The 19,183-nt window shown below is 53.6% G+C and overlaps 1 protein-coding gene and 1 long non-coding RNA gene across 13 annotated transcripts in view; one reads left to right on the top strand and one right to left on the bottom strand.

Moving 5' to 3' along the window:
- Positions 1–205: 205 nt before the first annotated feature.
- On the top strand, positions 206–16,206 carry LOC136793302 (uncharacterized). The gene is made up of 5 exons (XR_010838432.1): positions 206–482; positions 1,571–1,671; positions 1,912–2,475; positions 3,316–3,497; positions 4,247–16,206. It is a non-coding gene; the product is annotated as an uncharacterized lncRNA (long non-coding RNA).
- The window catches only part of RBPMS (RNA binding protein, mRNA processing factor), a 195,134-nt gene continuing 178,873 nt past the window's right edge, over positions 2,923–19,183 (bottom strand). For 6 of the 12 annotated variants that reach the window (XM_067022431.1, XM_067022437.1, XM_059049303.2 and 3 more), the window contains 3 exons: positions 15,089–15,158; positions 8,959–9,060; positions 2,923–3,038 (listed from right to left, as the gene is read on the bottom strand). Coding sequence is in view for 7 of the 12 variants with exons in the window: in XM_067022437.1 (XP_066878538.1) it covers positions 9,015–9,060; positions 15,089–15,158 (116 nt within the window). In the remaining 5 variants the exon portion in view is untranslated. Of the gene's footprint in view, positions 3,039–4,012; positions 6,206–8,958; positions 9,061–15,088; positions 15,159–15,579; positions 15,786–19,183 lie in introns of all 12 variants that reach the window. The other 6 variants (XM_067022434.1, XM_067022438.1, XM_067022435.1 and 3 more) reach the window with 5 other exon arrangements.

Below are 19,183 nucleotides of genomic sequence, written 5' to 3'. Positions count from 1 at the left end.
CAACCAAGAGTTCTTGGGGAGTCCAGCCATGCTTCCTCTTCTGTGAAAGTAGGTCTGGACATATATTCAGGTACTGGGAATTGGAAGCCTGTATGTATGATTATACTGTAACTTTCATTTTGCAAGTTTTAAGGTTCTATTCGATTCCTTTAATTTGTGATTTTGTTATAGAGGTAGAAGGCACAGTACTTAATTTCAGTACTTAATGCCAGTTTTATGACATTTATGGCATTAGTCCTGTGTTCTAAGCAGCACATCTCCCCTCCCAATGGAGGGTTTACTTGGTAACAACGGATGGCTTAGTTATCATCTTGCTGGATTCTACATACAGACTGGGACATTATGTGCAGAAGTAAGAGGGAACAGACAGACCTGCCCTTTTCTTATCGCAAATTCCCAATTCCAGTGTTTGTGCTCAGTGGAGTGACACAAAATGAAGCTGGTGTTCAAGTGGGGTTGTGTCTGGAGCTCACGCCAGACAGGTAGGTACTGTCGACTTGTCACTTGCACAGCGGTGGTGATCCAGGCACTCATCCATCCACCCCAAGGCCCTTTGTGCAAAAACCTATGGCAGTGACTGTGTTCAGCCCTTCCGGGGGAGGCGCCCTCAATTCCTAGGCTGTCTGGCCCGCCTCTGGTGCCTTGGAGTTGGAAGGTCCCAGATGGGCCGGAGGCAAAGTGCATCATCAAGCCTGTCCCAGAGCCGTGATCCCGGAGCCACGTCAGATGTGGCCTGCAGAGCCTGGGCAGGGCGGCAGAGCTGTGTGGTTGTTTTCTGCCTTCATCCCTGGCTCCAGGGTACTGGAAGGCTGTGACTGGGACCCACTTTTGGTGGCTGGTCTTCTCTGTAAAAGGAACGCGAGATCCAAACCACAGAACCAATAATGTCAGTGCCCAGCGAGACTAATAGTTGCTCGTGGTGGTTGCCATTAGTTGGAATTGAGCGCTATGGCCCCCTCCCCCTTTCGGGGGAAGAGGAGTTGGTGAGACTATATAAAGCACTTTATGGTCTTGGCTGTCAAGGCCTGGCTTCTCACTTCATAGAATGTATTTCTTACTGTAGGTCAGTAGAAAACCACAAATACAGATTTCAGATAGGCCTGAGCTAAAGCTTTGTAGCCTGAGGAGGATGTGGGGTCTGCTCAGTGCAGTAAAAGGCATCAAGAAAGGTGTGTGAATCTCCCCTGCGACCCTCCTGTGGGTCGGGAGGCTCTGGTCAAGGCCGCCGCGTCTGTCAGTTAGCACGCCCCCCCCCCCCCCCGCCCCCGTAAAGCCTTTGCATGTGGGTTGTCCCGGCTCTCCCTACCCTGCCCCTTTCTCCCCTTAGCCCCTCTGTCCCGGGCGCAAGGGCCAGTGCCTAGCTCTGTTCAGATGTGAAAATGGGAGCAAAAATGCCCCCTCCCTGGTCTGCAGTGCGGATGCACTGGGTTGGTCTTACAAAAAGGAGTATGGCAAGCAGTGGTGTGACAGCTGGAATTAGCACTTTATTCTTAAAAATGACAATAGAAAAGTACCTTTAAACAGTTTATAAAAGCATAATAGACTGTGTGGAAGTTGCTGTTTTCCTTAGAAACAAGAGTACAGAACTGTCACCACGAACCAGGCGGCGATGAAGGCCTACGCAGGGCTTGGGTGTGGCAGGGACGTTCCTTCCTGTCATTTATTGTGAGGGTAAGCGCCCCTCACCCCTGGCTCCTTTCGTGTTTTTTTTGTGATGACCTTTTAAAAGCTTGAAAGAAAATAACGAAACTAGAAAACCTGACACCAACCATGTCTATAGTCATTAAAACATAGAAATCTTCATCACAACGTGAGCAGATCAGTAAGAAAGCTTGTGGTCATGTTTAGCTATATCAGCAGTTAAAAATTCTTAGGTCAATATATTTTTACACCCGGCTCTTCTCCAACAAGGGGGAGAGTGAGCTGTCACAGACTCTGGAAGTGTCAGCTTACCACGCAAGACAGACTGGCTTTGGCGGAGTCTTGAAGCAAGCCGCCGAGCACTCACTCCAGACGCCACTGGTTGCGCAGCTCCCCCTGGGCCGATGGGGCAGGTCACGGTGAGCACATGGGATTCAAGATCATGTTTCACGTGGTGTGTCTGGCCTGCTGCTGCCAAGGCTCAGGAACACCAGGTCAGTTCAACCCATGTTTTGCAAAATCACGTGGGAGATGGGAGCTGCCCACTGCAGCCAGGTGGGCCGGGCAAAGGCGGCTGCCTCCTGGGCCAGGGCTGGCCTCCCAAGCCAAGGCTTCCCCTTAGACTCAGCACTTTCACCGGGGGAGTCGTGCGTCAGCTGGGCACACACAGGAGCGTGCTGGTAGAAGAGAAACGTAAGAAAACGCCCAAACCCAACACTCGGCCCCCAGTTTGTACAGTCACCTCGGGAGGTGCCGGGCTGTTCTAAGGCTGCGCTCTGGTGAGGCATGTGCACCAAGGAAGGGCTGCTCTGCCCAGCTGGGAACCTGCCGCCGGTAAGATGGAGGCTTTGTCTGTCTGTCTGTCTTGCAGGGTGTCCTACTCGACCTGGGGCTAAACCCCCGAGCACTGCACTAGCGGTTCTAACATCTAACGCTGCGTTACTCACGGACCCTGCACTCAGGCCAGGGAAACAGATTTCTATACATTCACCATATGACTCTGGAAATTTTGATAATATTTAAAGACACGCCTTAAACATGCAGCTTCTTTTAGAGGAAAAAAATAGATATTTTAAATTACAAGCATTCAAAAGTCGAGCACAAAATCTGTGATCCAACCCAGTGTAAGATCATCCTGTCCTACTTAAAATGTTTGGTATAAAAATACTCACTCTCTTGATTTTATCGTTGACATCTTTTATGTTTCATTCGAAAATATCTCCAAACTGTACAGAAATGGCAGACCATGCGTTCACAAATAACACACACTATTTCTTACAATTATACAGTGTAAAAGAGTAAAACATTTTTATTGTATTTTTTTCTTCGAGAAAAACAGATGTGTGATAGAGGCTGTGGCAGAGTCTTGAAGGGACCAAAACTGGGCGGGTTCCAGCCTGAAACAGAAAGAAAGCGCGTAAGGGCAGTGGGTCTCACAAGTGCGCGGTCCTCCTCTGAGCCACGCGGCTGTTTGGGGACACCAGTGGATAGAAGCCACGGCTCAGAGACTCCCGGTGATTCCCTACGACAGCGCATGTGTACACCTTTCTGTAAACATGGAATATCCTCACTGACCCTCCAGATGAAGACCACTCACAAGCCAGACGCTCAGTGGTCTCGCTTTACAAACACAGGGAGTGGGTATTTAATTTCTGTTTATCTTTCTCTCCCTAGAATCTTTTCAAGCCCTCCCTCTCCTGCAAGGAAACGATCCTATTTGTTTTGCTTCGGGGCAGAATAAAGGGCCTTCGGACAATCATGTAGACTTTCTCCCTGGCAGACCCCCGCCTTGGTCCCAGGAGTTTAACACGTCTCAGCTCTTTTGTGTCTGGATTTACTTACGTGAAGGCTGCATTGTAGGTGCTCTACTCTTATTCTGTCACTCATTTTACTTTCATCTCTCCAACTCCCCAGTCCCTTGTTTTCTTGCCATCTTACCAACAGGTCAGATTCACATAAATCTGTGATTGCCGGAAAGGTATACGTAGCAGTAATCAGCGTGTACTACTAGAATTTCGTATGTGGGAGGAGGCCGTCCTTGCTGTTAACAACCCATATACTGCCCTGAGTTAAACTCTCTCAGACACAGCTAATTGGACCATCCTAAGGAACACTCCTCTCCCACCCAGATCCGTCCAGCGCCAGCTGGATCTAAACTATGTCCCAATATATCTTGTCAGAGCCTAGTTTTTGGATGACAGTACAAATGGGTAAAAATAATGAGCCACAAGTCAGAAGACCAAATATAATAACCACAAACCTGTAGCTCAGGGAGAACTCCATGGGGGGGGGGGGGAAGCTAGGACCCTGCTCTCAAGAGGAGGCCTCTGGACAGCCCGAAGCTCTTCTCTGAAGTTAGGCTGACACTTACCTGTCTCTTCAGCTGCTTGTAACTATTAAATTGGTCCTCGCCTATCATTTAGTTACGATTGTAGAGAGGATAACGAGTGTCCCCTTCGGTTTAGAAATGTTCCCAACTCGAGCTCTGGGAGCCACGTCCCTGCGTCCTCCCTTCAGTTTCTCTTGAGTTCTCAGGCACAGGATTTGTCCAGCAGGAGGAGGTCACCTCCTTTAGGAAAATTCCTTTGCTTCCCCTGGTGCCCAGCACAGTAGTGGGGCTCAGCCCCCCAGACTCACTCAACGCCGGAGGAATCGAAGTGGGCCAGGACCCTTCACTCCCCATCGTCGGTGCAGGGCACACGTACCGTGACACTCAGCAGGGCCGGCAGCAGGACCCCCCCCTCGTGAAAGGTACATCTCTTCTCCAGCCTGATTTCTACCCGGCAGGGGGTGGGGCACCAGGACCCCCGATCCAGCCCCGGTGTGCACGGCCTGAAGCAGGCCCGGGTCGGGGGCAGGAATGCACGTGCCCAGGGGTATGGGGGGCACAGGGCCAGGCCTGGTCTTTGGTGCTGTAGCAGCTGACATTCTCTAATGAACTCACAAGCCTCAGTCCCCACGAGCGTCCGATCTGCGGCCCTCCCCCCCCCCCGCCAGTCTCTGTCCGTCCACAGAGGAGGGAAACCAGCTTTGGGGGCCCGGAGACAAGGCCAGCTTCCTTCCTCCCCAGTCTTGGCTTGTCAGGCCTGGAACGACAAGTCCCACGTCATTCCAAACTTGACCCCATGCCAGCGACCCAAGCCGTGGATGCCGTCGATTCCAGGAAACCAGTGCCGAGGAACAGCAGTTCCCACTTCAGAACAACTCACAGGGGACAGCAGCGGGTAGCCCGTCGGCTCTGGGAACCTGAGGGGCCTCTCACAGAGCACGGGCTTGGAGAGGGCCGCCCGCCTTCAGGGACTGTGCGAGCAGGGGAACCTTCCTCGGGGGCGCCGCTAGTTTAGGAAGGACGACGAAGCGGCTGCAGCCTCTTCCAGCCCCTGGCTCGGTGAGGTGGGGGGCCTGCCTGGTCTGGGTCGGCTTGCTTCTCGGGAGCTCCCAGGCCACCTCTGGCCTCTTTCTGGTTCCGCCGCCCACCCGCTCCCGGGCAGCTCTCCCCACTCCCATCAGCCCTGCCCTGGGCGTCTCTGCCACGACCTCAAAGGCAATGCGTCTCTACCGAGACTCGCCACTTGGCCACCTCATGGCTGCGCCCCAGACACGCCCTGCACTCTCAGGTCACTCTGACACCACCATCACCGGCTTGGTTCGCCTCTCCTGGTACGTGTTTCCACTAGGCTCTTCATTTTGCTTTGGGCAGTAAGGTGACAATTCCTTAAGCACCTCCCGCTGCCTCGCTCAGATCTCCGCTGCCTCCCCAAGACCTTCAAAAACCTTGATCAAAATCCATTTTCCACAAGACAACACGGTCATTCTCACGACCCCCGCTTCTGTTATAGTGTATGTACTGCAGATACAAACCCTACTATCTTTCAAAAACTCAGTTTAAGCACCACTTCCTCCAGCCTTTCCTGATCCCTTCAGGCTGCAGGGCTTTCTCATCTCCTAGCTGGAGCTCTCACTGTCCACGCCACTTACTTGGCTTTCACAAGAATTACTTCCCTCCCTGAGACATGGTCTCCACCATCCTCTACTCCAGACACAGCCAACTTGCATGTAGCAAAAATGCAGACACCTGGACTCTAGGACAAATGAAACGGGAACGATAGGCTATTAACAGGACGTGGCCCCCAGCCTTGATAATGCCCAGGCCAGGCTGAGAGCCAGGAGACTCTGCCTGGGGCCCACGTGGGGCTCTGCACACCGGCCCTCACAGGGCCTCTACAGAAAGCTGATGCGGGGACTGGGAAGGCGCCCCCAGCTTTCCGAGGCGATAAGCAACACACCCGACTTCAGGGTCCTCTGTCCCCTTCCTGGGCCCCTGAGCAGGAAGAAAGATGGACGGGGCTGGTTAATCTAGGCTGCGTAGAAAGTCGGATCTTTTGAAGTGAAAAAGAACAGGGAGGGAAGAAACAAAGGGGTGAGAGTCGATAGTTTCCTGAGCTTTTCCGTTTTTCCGTAACTGTGTTGGGTAAGTGCAGTTCTCACATGGGAAAAGAATGCGTCCACATTGCCATAGATGTTCCAGACTGAATAGAAGGTCAGAATGTGGCTATTTCAATCCCTGTAAACAAGGAAAGGGGTTTAGCTAGGAACGGAGTTCAAACCTTGGAATGTATTAACAAGGACATTTTAAACAGAAAGCAAAGACATCCGGGAACACAGCGCACCATGGGGGGTGGGAGAGAGTCAGGCTCTGTTTACAGAGCTGACTCTCCTCACAGAACCTTTCCGGAAAGGGGGTCAACTATGACATGCATGTGATGGGATAAACAAGGGAAGAAAATGGGTATAAAATCTTGTCTGAAGCAGGTCACAACTATCTCAATTTGAAGACAATGGAGAATGTCTCCCTGTGCCTTAAGGAATATTACACAATTCTAAACCAGTTCATTTCAGCTGTCCTTGATGGAGAAGATCACTGCGTGTCCCTCAGTGCTTGGGGACAGCTGCCGATGGGTATGGGTCATGGTGCCGGCTGCCCTGGTGGGGTTGGGGGTGGCCAACGCCGAGACCCACAGGAGAGGCTGCTCTCCCCTGAGGCAGCTTGGTAGGTTGGTAAGTTACAGTGTGTCGATCCAAGCGCCTTGTGAGTGTTTTCTCCCAACAAGAAGAAAATCCTCTTTCTGTTTTCCCCCAATCCATTTGTATCTATACTTGACCTATTTACTAATGATTTCTTCCCCAAGAGTTTTTCTAACATTTATTGATTTTTACTAAAAGTCAGGTAAGAAATATTACCTTCCATCCAAATCCCAACATCATATGACTAAGGTTTTTAATAAGAGTGGTTTAGTTTTCATTTTATACCTGTCAGCTTGACTTTTAAAAAATCAAATGCCGATACTAATTTGTAACACAAAGACTAACATTTTAAAAGGTTCACAGTCTATAGAGTCTCCAGGGAACAGTCACCTGTGGTTAGAAACTCCTCCCTATTCTAAAGACGCATCCCCTGCCCCAGCGCACCACTGGCCATGGACACGAGCTCACGCTGGCCGCCCCCGCTGTGGCCCTAGGTGGACGCCAGCCCTCGCCCTCAGGAGGCCCGCCCTTGGGGCCAGAGATCCTCCCTGCTCACAGGCCAGGCCTATCTCTGCAGTGCTGTCTGACTTCAGAGCTGGGGAGGGGAAAGCCTCCTCCACACTCTTGTAACCGATGGGTGGCCCGGGACTGGTAAGCCCCACCGTGAACACGGCTAGTGCTGAAGACCCCGTCCCCGCGGGCCACCGCCCCTCTCTCAGGCTCAGCTGCCCACCCAGGACTGAGCCCCGGTCCCCCCCCTCCGCCCCCCCGTGTCACCAGGCCCTTCCACTGTCTGCAGAGAGTCACCACACACTTCAGCTGCTGCTTCCTGATGGGGCTCATCTGCTTGTGCCCGAATTACTGAGGTCGGGGCTGATTTACTGCACTAAAACAATCATAATAAAAAAATAAAAAATCCCTCCTCTAAACCTGCTTCTAAAAAAACTGTATGGGTGTCTTCTAATTGGATCCTTAAATTTCCCCAGAGGAGGAGGGAAAGCAAAGCATGATCTTGTCTTTTTAAACAGTTAATACTGTGGGCACTTCTGTTAAGGACCATGAGAAAAGGAAAACCTGATCGATTAGACGGCTGTGGAACTACTGGGGTATCTCTTGGCTGCCCTGTGTGACGTGGAAAAGTCGTTACCTGTTGGTCAGTTTGGTTAGTGTGAGAAACAGACGTCAGTGGGGAAAAAGACCCCAAGTGCCTGATGCTGGCTCCCCATCCAGGCAGGGTGGGCAGGCTGCACGCGCCCACTACGCATGCCTCTGGGGGGCACTGAGAGGTGGTCATCTGAGCACAAGATTACTTATGCCCCAGATGCGGCAATGACCTCCTAGGCCCAACTGCCTGGTTCTCTGCCCTTAGCAGGAATCTTGTTCTCCTGATGACTCATCTGTTCTTTATAGGCCCCTCGCAGGGATGAAATCTGCCACCTTATTTGGGCTGGGACTTAACTGCTGCTGGCCTGCCCCTGGCATTCCTGCTGTTCTAGGTCAAGCTTTCCAGAGAGACTGGAAGCCACACACGTGGTGCCCAGCAGGCAGGTTGCCTCCTGGAACCCTGCTGCCCGACTGTTCTGAGACCACGCTTACTGCTAGAAGTGAAGGAACTGAGCAGTGACGGCTGGTAGCGACGGAGAAGACGGACAAACCACCAAAATCTTCACCACTAGAAAAGCCCCGCAGTTTAGAGAAATCCAATTAGACTCCATTATAATTCAGTCATGCCCGAGGGCAATGGGCAATCGCCCTGTTTCTGAAGAGGCTCATCAGAGTGTCTCCAAGTCATCAAGAAGGGGCTGCACTATATTCAGTATAACTGGATTAATAGATCAAAAGGCATATACATACTACATCTGAAGATTTCCACCAAAATGGTTAATTTAAAAAAAAAAAAAAAGAAAGGCTTAGGGCTTCAAGGGAAAAACTTCATTCATATATATGTTCCCTTTGATGGAATATCTCACACCCGGATGCTGCTGGATTAGAGGTGTTGACGGCCTCACCCAGCAAGGCTGAGAGGACCAAGCACTGGGTGACGCGCTCAGAGCCCGCAGAGCTCACCTGCTACCCTGGGACAACTTTCCCTCAGCAGACGGCAGCTGGAGGGGACGAGCGCACGACCCACACCGGCAGGTCTCAACCCAGAGCGCCCACCGCAGCCCCCGGACGGGCCCCACCCACAGGGGCCGCTGGTGCCATGGTCGCAACTACACCACGCGGTCGTGCCCTGCCCGGGACACGCTGCTTCTTGGGAGGAACCGTTCAGTCTCTGACTTTGGAACTCACCAGAGCGCTCCAGTTTTGTAGAACAGCTCGAGAACAGTAGCCACTTGAAGATTGCGTTAATACCCACAAGACAGATTGCAGCCACCATCACACACCTGGAACCTGGGGTGGAGAAAGAGATCAGCCATTAACACCCGCGGTGACAGCAACCCTGGCTGCCGGCTTCCCCGGGCCTGTTCCGAGGGCAAAGAGCTGCGAGGCAAAGGCACCAGCACCAAAGGCCTCCGCTGAGGAGCTTGAGGACAAGCTCCAGCTAGGAGTGCCACGAAGAGCTCTCACTGGGACGCGGTGCAGCCAGTGAGAGGCGGCTCTCACCCCGGCGGCAGAGGGTGGCTCCCAGGGACTCCCTGGCAGCAAGCCCAGTGGGGAGGGCACCTGGAGAAAAGCGCGCCCCTTCAGCAGCACCAGGGCATAAGCCCCCCGGGGGCAGACAGGCAGAGCCTCTGCACACACGTCCCCCAGGACTGGACAGAGGAAAGGCACGGGATCTGAGGCCCCCCGAGAGGAGCCCGAAACCTAACCAACTCCAGGGGCCGCCCCAGACCCCAGCGACAACTCTGGTCAGCCCAAGGCCGCAGAAGCAACTCTCCAGGAGAACCCTGTGCTATCACGTGCACCAATGACTACTCGACTTCGCTCCGGGCACCTACCAGGAAACAAAAACCCCAAAGCTAACACTTGTGAACATACCCTGCTATTCCCAGTGTCTGAGAATTCTGAGACAGGAAGAGGCAGACACTCAGCGAGCAACATTCTTAATATTCTTCCTGCAGGCATGGCTGCCTCTGAGCTGGCTGGTTTCATCAAGAATCCCTGGTGCTGAGGAAGGAAGTCCTTCGCCCCGCACTTGGACACCGGTGCCCGATTCCCCGCTAACATTCCTCAAGTCTTCAGCGCTGCTCTCCTTCCGGGGACAGAGAGCCTGCTTCTGGCGCACAGGGCTTTGTGGACAGGAGCGCACGACGTGCCGTGGAAAGCTGCCCCGGGATGCTGCAGGGAGACCATGCCCTGCGCTCAGGCGGCCTCCGGGGTGATGCGGCAGGCCGAAGGAAAGATCGCCTTCCCGGGGCATCTCTCTTCTCAGAGTCAGGGGGAAAAAAAAGTTTTCCCCAGAATTTCACTATAAAAACATTGAAAGATGAGTAGATGTGATTCTAGTCTCCTGGTAGACGTTGGGTTGAGGACAGAAAAATAGATGTTCACCCCTGGAAACAAAACCCATCATCTGACCCAAATTTCCCCGGCCGTGTCCACACTTGCCGGGCACAGGCAAGGAGGGAGGGAGGGGGGGAGGGCATGCCTGCAGACCCAGGGTGCCTCCCGGGGTGGCCAGACCAAGGCTGCCTTTTTAGGATGCCTGTCGTTTAGGAAATCACACTGATGACCATATTCCTCTCGGCCTCTGGGCTGAAGCTAGTCGGGAGACTGAGGACTGGTGGTCTAGGAGTCCTGGGACCCTGGCTTCTCGGCCCGGGTTCTGGGAGCCCAGGGTTTTATCAGCAAGACGCTCTTTGCAGTTACTGTATCAACAACGCTTGGCCGCACACCAGGCTCACCGGGCGGGCAGAGAGAACACGTGGGCCAGAGTCTGCTTTGCAGAGACCCTGGGAGAGGACTCCCCAAGGAACACAAAACACCAGAGGGGAGTCCCAACGCGTTCACCTTTAACTTTACGGTGAGCACGCCGGCCTTCTGAACCTCTCCTTTCAGCCACGCAGAGAGCTGCTGGCAGTGGACGGTTGGCTCCTGCAGGTGGCCCTGCCCTGCGACTGTGGAAACGCCGAGGCTCAATGTCCTGATCTTAACACGCGGCCGCGATCTGTGACCTTCCTCCAGGGGCCGGGCAGGCAGCTCCCTGGTGCACGTGCTCGGGGGCCTCCATGTCCCAGCCAGACTCACAGAATAGACCATGGGTGAAGGGGGAGCCACAGCTGACCGCACTGGGCTGCAACAAGAGTCTTGGTTGGCACGTGGCTCCGCAGGTGCTAGGAGGTGGTTAGCAGAAAGCTGGAACGGACGCCACCACCCCAGTGCCTGGCAGGAGGCAGGTTCTCAGGCCCTTCGCTACTTTCTGACTCACACAGCAAGCAAAACAGACCCCAGGGTGAGGGAATCAGAACCAGGGCACGCGGAGACCTTCCCTGCCAGCGCTGCCTTCAAGCCCCAGCCAGCTCGAGCCTGTTCACTTGGATGCAGCAAAAGGGAGGGAAGAAGAGGAGGAACAGAGAAGTTAAACTGTTCTCTAAGCTTGAGTAGAGTGAGGTCTGTTCTGAAAAAAGAACCCCATATAAATCTGGGAGAGCTTTCACCTCTGCTCCCGTGTGCAAGGAAGCACCTGCTGACCCCTCACATTTGCCCTCTTTCCTTGATTTGCATTTTTCCATTAGCCCTTCTCACAACCCGACCTACTGTGTTTATGTTAGTATTTTATTACTCTTCTTCTCCCTGTGACAGAATGTTAGCTCCACCAAGTCAAGGGTTTTGTCTGCTTCTGTCCACCGTTGTATACACAACACCCAGAACAGTACCTTATATCGTGCAGGTGGTCACTGAATGTGTATTGTGTCAATGGACTTACGTGCGACTGAAAGACCTTGGTTCACAGAAGAAAAGGGAATGACCCCGGGGCCTCTTCTAGGCAGAAGGCAGGGGGCGGCTGCATGGGGCCGCAGCAGCTGTCTGGGCTTCCGTGAAGACCCCGCCTTTCCCACCCTGCTAAGCTCGAAGTTCTGCCTGGACATCCAGCAGCTGCGGCTCTCCAGATCGTGGCCGCATTGCCAAGGCACTTGTGCACACAGCCAAAGACAGACTCGGCCATTCCTCCCCAAAACTAAACAAAAGGAACAGACAGGTTCAAATTCTTATCCCTTGCCACGTTCTCCTTTAATTCGGTGAGGCTGTAACTACATGTGCTTATAATTTCTATGCTGTGGTCTTGGTCCCCGGCCAGGGAAATATCATGAGTTCTTTAAGAACACCCTCCCACATCCACTCCAACTCCAATTCTTTCTCCCCCCTTTTTCTGATTTATTTAACTACATTTGGATACCCAACCAGGAAAACTGCGTAACCCTTATTCCTTGCAAGGAGTGACTACAGAGTTGCTCGTGCTTTTCTATCCTCAACCCGTCTGGGAAACTGATCACTGCCAATCGTTACGTGTTTTCTGGGGTTCTCGGCCACGTGGCTGAACCATCAGCAAAACTCTGTGGTGATGTGCACACGTTGTAACCAGACCGAACACCATCTGTCAAGCAAGATGTTGAACAAATTAAAACGTCAGCAACACCCGCCCCTCTGACGACCACCCGTCTGGTGGTCTTACTTATGCTGCCGGTGGTGGTCCGCACGCAGACCCACCTCCTTTGGAGCATCCTGGACAATAATTCTCCTTTCTCTTTAAAATGTGTGTCCGTGGCTCTTGCCTCTTAGAACTGAAGCTCTTCAGGGGCACAGGCCTAGTTTCACACATTTTTATATCTACCACATGGTAGATAAATAACACACGTTTATTTAAAGAATAAAGAGCGTGTTTACTTTTCTAGTCTAGTCACCGATTTCCCTTTAGAGAGAAGCGCTCAGAGTGGGTCCACCAAAAATCCCGGAAGGACCTCTGGGAATACAGGCCTGGGATGTTCAGGATGCAGACGGAGGCAGCCCCGGCGTTCCGCACAGAAGCGACGCCGTTCTGCACGCAGGTCCTTATGTCTGATACCAGATGTCACTGCCCCTATTCTGGCGTCATCTTTCTGGGGGGGGGGGGGGGGGAGAAAGCTCCTTCCAGTGAGTACAGGAAGGCCATGCGGGCCACTGGTTCCACTGGTTCCACTGGTGGCACTTACCCTTCACTTGCCCTTTTCTAGAGACTCATCTTGCTCTAAAATGTTTGTTATTTCATCAACACCACTGTTTTCAGTTCTAACTTAGGTTTGCTTAAGATTACACAGCCTGGATTATTAGCCGTCTTGGAAAGGACTTGATCCAAGAGACGAGGAGGAGCCTGGGTAACGGAGCCATTCTGAGCTGGTCTAACTTCAGGCGGGATGGGAGACTGCAGTGTAATGAGTTCAGTGATCTATCCTCCTGCCCAACTGCCTCCTCTCCCCCACCCGCTTCAGACCCCAAGGAAGGAGCCCGGCCCACGGCCCAGATTTATCTCAGAACGATGATGCACCCACAGGAGACGTTACATCTCTATGCAGATCCTACAGGGTTTCGGAAGCCATACTTCCAGGACAGCGGGAAGCGACGGCTGGCCCTCCTCTGGTAGCCACGCCGCCTCTAGATCTCTGGGGAATGAAGCTAGATCTCTTCAACTGCTTACCAGTCCTGCCTTCTCTTTCCTTGGACCCTATGCCACCACCATCTTTAGCCAACTGGAACTTCCAAAATCCTACTCGGCTTTCCTACAGCATTTGACGCTGCAGACCAGGCAGCTCAACGCTGCCCTCCCCGGGCGCCGTGCCGTTCTCGCTCCTGGTCACTCTTCACTCTCAGCAAACTGACCCCTTGCATCCAGGAGAGCCTCCAGGTTCTGTCCCGCCGACCTCACCTCCGATTTCATTCATTTCCTCAACTATCAGCTTATGCGAAAAATGCCGGATCTGCATTTCACCCCATGAACTCTTTCATGAGCTTCAGAATTTCTGGTTTTCTTATCCTAGACACCTCCAGGTGAATACCTACCAGCCTCCGAAAATTAAGAGATAAACACTGTCACAGAGAGGAACCTGGGAACAGCGCCTTCTGGAGCCGAATAACATGACAGCGCCAGACCAGTGTCATCCAGTTACGGAGAAGGTCCCCCACACAACAAACGCCGAAGGCTTTTCGGAACAAAGAAACAATGGCTGGGGGTATATAAATTAAATTTAAAAATTAATTATAGGCATATGGAGCATGGACTTAGGAAATTCTGGACTTAAAGGGACTCCAGAATATACCTCAAAAGCTTAAAATTTATACTTTCAGGGAGAAAAACGTCACCCTTAAATAGCAAACTAAGATTTCACAAAATAGTAAAACATTTTAAAGAACATTTTAGGTGTCTAGCATGGACGGCTGACTTCATCTTTCTAAGAAAGGACATTTAAAATACAACTGTCACTAACATTACCATTTCACTTTAAAAAGGTACTTTAACACACAGAGAAGAACATAATTTCAGAATAAGGGACAAATACAAGTAGCTTTAAGGAAAGAATCCTGGGTTTTCCCCTATAATCACAGATGAGTGACAAGTGTTAACAGGTGACTACTGGTCCAAGGGTTATACATATGGGTGCCCCTGGTTTAGGTTCTGGATAAGAGGTGAGGGCACGGTTTCCCACGGTGTGTGCTATGTAAAACATCAGTCTCCTGATTCTGGGAGAAAAGGGTCTCCTGGTCTCAAATAAGTTTGAGAAACACTGCATCCTAGAGTGTCCTAATCTTCAAGATTCACGATGCACATATTGTTATAAAGGTTCTGAGAATCGTTCGGTAAAAAATCTTTTTAACTCCGACCTTAGAAGCGTGTAAGTCTCTGTCCACGGTTACCCCCGAGGACAAGTGCTCTTTGACCACACTCAGAAATATGTCAGCTTAGGGTAAGAAAAGGTACAATCCTAACTTATTGAAGTTGATGTCTTAAAGCACAAGAGGGTCAGCCCTCGACTTACTTATTGCCAGGGCCAGAGAAAGAATCCCGACCGGTCGGGGTGTAGGCCGACTGGCCCCTGACACTCTGGTGTGGGATTTCTGATACTCTGACACCCGACACTAATCCTTCTGTTTGGTGAGGCCCTTCCTTTTTTGACCGAGGACCAGAGCCCACTGGAAGTGCTGGCCTTTTACGGCGCTAAGAACTTCAGTCACTGAAATCTGCACTCAGCAGTCACCCTGGTAATTGAGATGAAGGTGACATGAGCCACCAACCGAGACTTCAGGTCAACAGGGCAACCTGCCTGTGGAAAGGAAACCCCAGAACTCTCTGGGCCACGAGGAGTTTGTTGGGTGACTGTTAACGAGCACGGACAGGCCCAGGAACAGGCGCGGAGGCGGGGTGACAGCCGCCCAGTTATCGAACGTCTGCTCTGGCCGGGGCTCGTCCAGGCACTGGACACAGTTCTCACAGAAACCAAGTACTTACATGGGATTCAGCAGAACTGACGGGACTTCCAGCCCTGAGAAGTAGCCTCGGAGGGAGGGAGCCAGCGCATCTGGAAAGACACATGGGGAGGAGATGTGAACCAGGGCTCCCCCCGCCCCACGACCGCCCGTACATCCACACTCCTCCCAGAGCATCCTGCTGGGCTGCTGCCCCCTTCACTGTCCCCAGGAAGCGCCCACGGGCAGCTCTCCCCCCAGGGGCTGAAAAGCATCAGAGCCGCATCCTGAGAAATCCTCCACAGGACCGAGCTCTCACGGAGCAGCCGGGGCCCAGCAGCTGCCCCGCTCCCAGCCTCCTTCTCAGCTAACAGCCACTGCTGGGCTCACATCTGGCCCAGCGAGCCCCCTTTTCCCTGCTCACACGGCAGCGCCTAGGCCGGGGGACCAGGCTGCCTGAGGGCTTTCTGAGTAGCACGTGGCAACACGTATCAGCTTTGATAAGGAAGCGATGCTTCCCGACACCGTCCTCACCAGTGGTCTGGCCAGGAAGCCTTTTGAGACTCTGCTCCCGTTCCTTCTAAGGGCCCTGGCCTCTCGGCCCCACGGGGCGTCTGGTACCCCGTGCTGTCTGCTCTCTCGGCCGAGCCCCACCTCCCCCATCAGGTTTCCAAAATGAAAGGCCGGCCCCAAACCCACATGGATGGTGATGCTCTGTGCGCTGGCAGAACGTTCCCCTCCTGTAATGAGGAGAATGTGAGAAAACAAACAAAAGGGCGAGGGTACCATGGCTTGGACAGATGTCCATCTATCGGCACCGTCGGTTTTGACCCTAAGCCTTGGGACAGAGGCGAGAGATGCCCTTTTACCGCTGCGTCTGTTTACACCGAGGAGGGACGGCCTCCCCACCAGCCTGTGAGCAAACACAGGAAGCAGTGCTGGGCGTGGTGGGGCGGGAGAGCAAACTAGGAGAAGGGGGCGGCTGCCGGCACAGGGAGGTGTCATACTCCCAAGCATAGCAGCAGGAAGACTGCTCTTCATTTGGGTCTGGCCGCAACCGGTTCACGTGAGAATGTTGCTAGAGTGGAATGTGATGCCGGGAGGAGTTCTACCCTGGCAAGTCAACTTCTGTAGTTTAATGAAATAAAATCTGCGGCAGAACTCCTTTTTCATACGGCATCTTATCCACATCTCCAAAGCATAAACAGATGAAGCAGCAATCTGGCCGATACAGAGGTGCAGGGGGCCTAAGGCATTGATGGAGGCCCTCCTCCTCATCTTACCTGACGTGTACAGGTGGGGAAATCAGCTGAGGGCTGGGTTTTCTGAAAGATGTCCACCACGGTCACAGAGCCCACTGGGTCAGAATCCAGGGCTCAGGCGCCACCAGCTCTAACTTGATTCCAAAACCTGGGCTGTCTAGGAATGGGCCCGAGGGAGCCCACGTGGTACCCCTGGCCTCTCCCTCTGGTCCACGTGCACAAGCGCGCAGAGCTCCCTTTGACCCACGGGCCTCCTTCGCAGAGTGGCTCTTTCCCTCTGGCTGTCACCGCAAGGTGAGGGGCCACACTGGGGCACTCTGTCGCAGCTGGGAGTAGAGGCGTCTCGCCTCACTTACTCAGGGGGCTTCAGAGGACCTATGTGCAGCTTCTGCCTATGCCAGGACTCCATTTCGGGGGAACTGCTGGGCCGGCTGGGCCTTAGAGACCTGCCGGGGCAGCACATCAGATACAGGCTAGAAATCAGTTTACCAGCCAAAGTGGGGCCCCGGCGTTGGGAGAGCGCAGAGCTGTATTCCTTGGGAGCCACCAGCTGGTCCTGAAGCTCATTTAAGACAGAGCCAGGGTCCTTTCAACACTCACAGCAATTAAGGGGACCGAAAACACTGCATGCAGGTAGGCTAAATACATGTCACGGTGGGAACTTAGGGGGTTCGGCAGGACAAAGGGAGAGAAAGAAAGAGGGGACGTGGAGGCAGGAGGCCAGGGAGGGAGAGGGCGGGGAGAGTACAGGGGAGGAGCGGGAGAGGGCGGAAGGAAGGGGAGGGGAGGGGAGGAAGAGACTCAAAGAAAAAACTCATACCTACCGCGGCTTATTACGGCTTTGGGCGTCTGAACCCACTTGCTCACTAAGCAAAGGGCAGAGGTGGAGCTGCCTTCCCGAGACAGGTGGTAAAGGACGGAGTGGGGACTTGGAACCTAAGCACACACTGGAGGGGGCGGGCCGTGCACACCGGGGGCGGGAGCGCGGTGGTGAGGGCTGGTGCTGCCCGGGTGCGGGGCGGCCGGAGCGCTGAGCCCAAGGAGGCCAAGTCGCGTTGGTCCACGGAGGAGACACGGGACGGGGGCTGCCGGGGGAGGGGAGAGCCGGAGCGGCTGGCAAGAGCCTCGCTTCGATGCAGGTGAAGCCCCTCCCGCCCCGCACGCGCGCTCCGGCCTGTCTGAGCGCCTCTCCACGCACACACGGCCTCGCACACTCCCCCGCCGCGGGCCACGGGCAGGCGGATGCTGAGCCCCGGGCTCCAGGGTAAGGTTCGCTCAGCGGAGCGGAGGGGAAGTCGGCCCGCTGGCTGGTTCTCAGGGAGGGTGTGGCGGCCACGCAGTAGACGGGCCCCGAGATCCATCCCTCTCGTGCCCCACGGCTGGACCCCACCGCGTCTGCCTCTGTCGGCTCTGTGAGGCCACTTCCTCAGAAGGCAGGTGGCCGAGCCCGCACTTCTCATCAGCACTGTCCCTGGGCCCGCAGAGGACAGAGCGCCAGAGCTCCCGGGGCAAAACCCGAGCTCAGGCAGCCGGCCCCGGGGAACGAGCGGTTCTGTGCCAATCACGCTGTCTGGGAAAACAGGCTTCCTCCTTACACCCACTCAGGCTGCTCTTCTGCTGTGGTTTTTTGGCCCCAGGTCACTCGTGGCCACTCTGCCCATTGCCTAGGGGCTACTTAGATGTCACAAACACCGGGGAAACCCATGATTCCCCGACTCCAGCCCCAGAGACAATCCAGCAGGGATGAAGTCTACGCAGCTGACCATCCTTGTAAGGCAACGGTCCTGTCTGCAGAAAAATGCAAGTGTGCTCAATCACACACACACAACTGCTCGCTCACAACCTTGTATGCAATTCCAGGGGCCTCGGAAATCCCCGCAAGAGCCTCTAACATCATTCATACAATCCAAGCTAACAGTGATCTTTCATTTCCTCTGTGCCAACAGACTGCGAAGCACGTCACAGAAATTGTGACGTATAAATGAATAAGCAACACAGAAGACGCTGGGACCCTTACACCAGAGCTTCATAATGCTGAATTATTACTGTCACGATTCACTATCCAGGACCCACACTGGGATTCCACCATGACACTTCTTCAGGAACGCTCCTCGCAAATGCAGTGGCCCTGCCAGGGTAACACTGACGTCTCCATCACCTCGGCCTCGTACCAGCTCCTGTGACTGGGGACAGACTGGTGACAGAGGAGCAGGAGGACACCCAGAAAGAGAAATGACTCAGAGCAAAGATAAAGTGGAGCGCTAGAGAAAGGAGAAGGAACCCATAAAGATAATTTCCATCCCCTTCCATTTGTAGATGAGGAAACTAAGGCCCAGAGATTAAAATACATAAACTTCACGTCTCCAGTAGCATTGCCAAGGACAGGAAACCCTGACTGGGCCCCAGGGTGGGAGCCCTGCCTCATGCACTGGCCCTCGGACAGTGGTTTGTGGGGAGCACAGTGTAAAGTACCAGAAGGGTAATCATCTGCACTGCACTATCCCCGACTAGTGACGGCTCCCACCATCCCACATGCCTTTAGAAACAGTCACGAGAAGTGCTTAGCAGGCAGCTGGCTCAACTCACGGCAACAACCATTAACAGATACCCCTTGGCTTAGCAATGTTCTTCTCTGTGGAATAAAGGGGTGAGTCTAGACCAGTGGTTCTCAGAGTGTGGTCCCCTGACCACCAGCATCACCTGGGACACAGGTCAGAGATGCAGAAACTGTAGGGGTAGGGCCCAAGCATCTGCATTTAACCAGTCCTCCAGGAGATGACAATGTGTATATATGCTCCAGTTTGACAGACACTGCTCTTGAACAGGTTTCCAAAAGTGTGTCCAGAAGAAGTGAGATGCTCTGCAGTCAAGTACGT

This window comes from Kogia breviceps, chromosome 20, assembly GCF_026419965.1.
Source record: "Kogia breviceps isolate mKogBre1 chromosome 20, mKogBre1 haplotype 1, whole genome shotgun sequence".
Lineage (NCBI taxonomy): Eukaryota > Metazoa > Chordata > Mammalia > Artiodactyla > Physeteridae > Kogia > Kogia breviceps.
The sequence above is the reverse complement of the archived record's forward strand: the minus strand, read 5'-3'. Positions and strand labels throughout refer to the sequence as shown.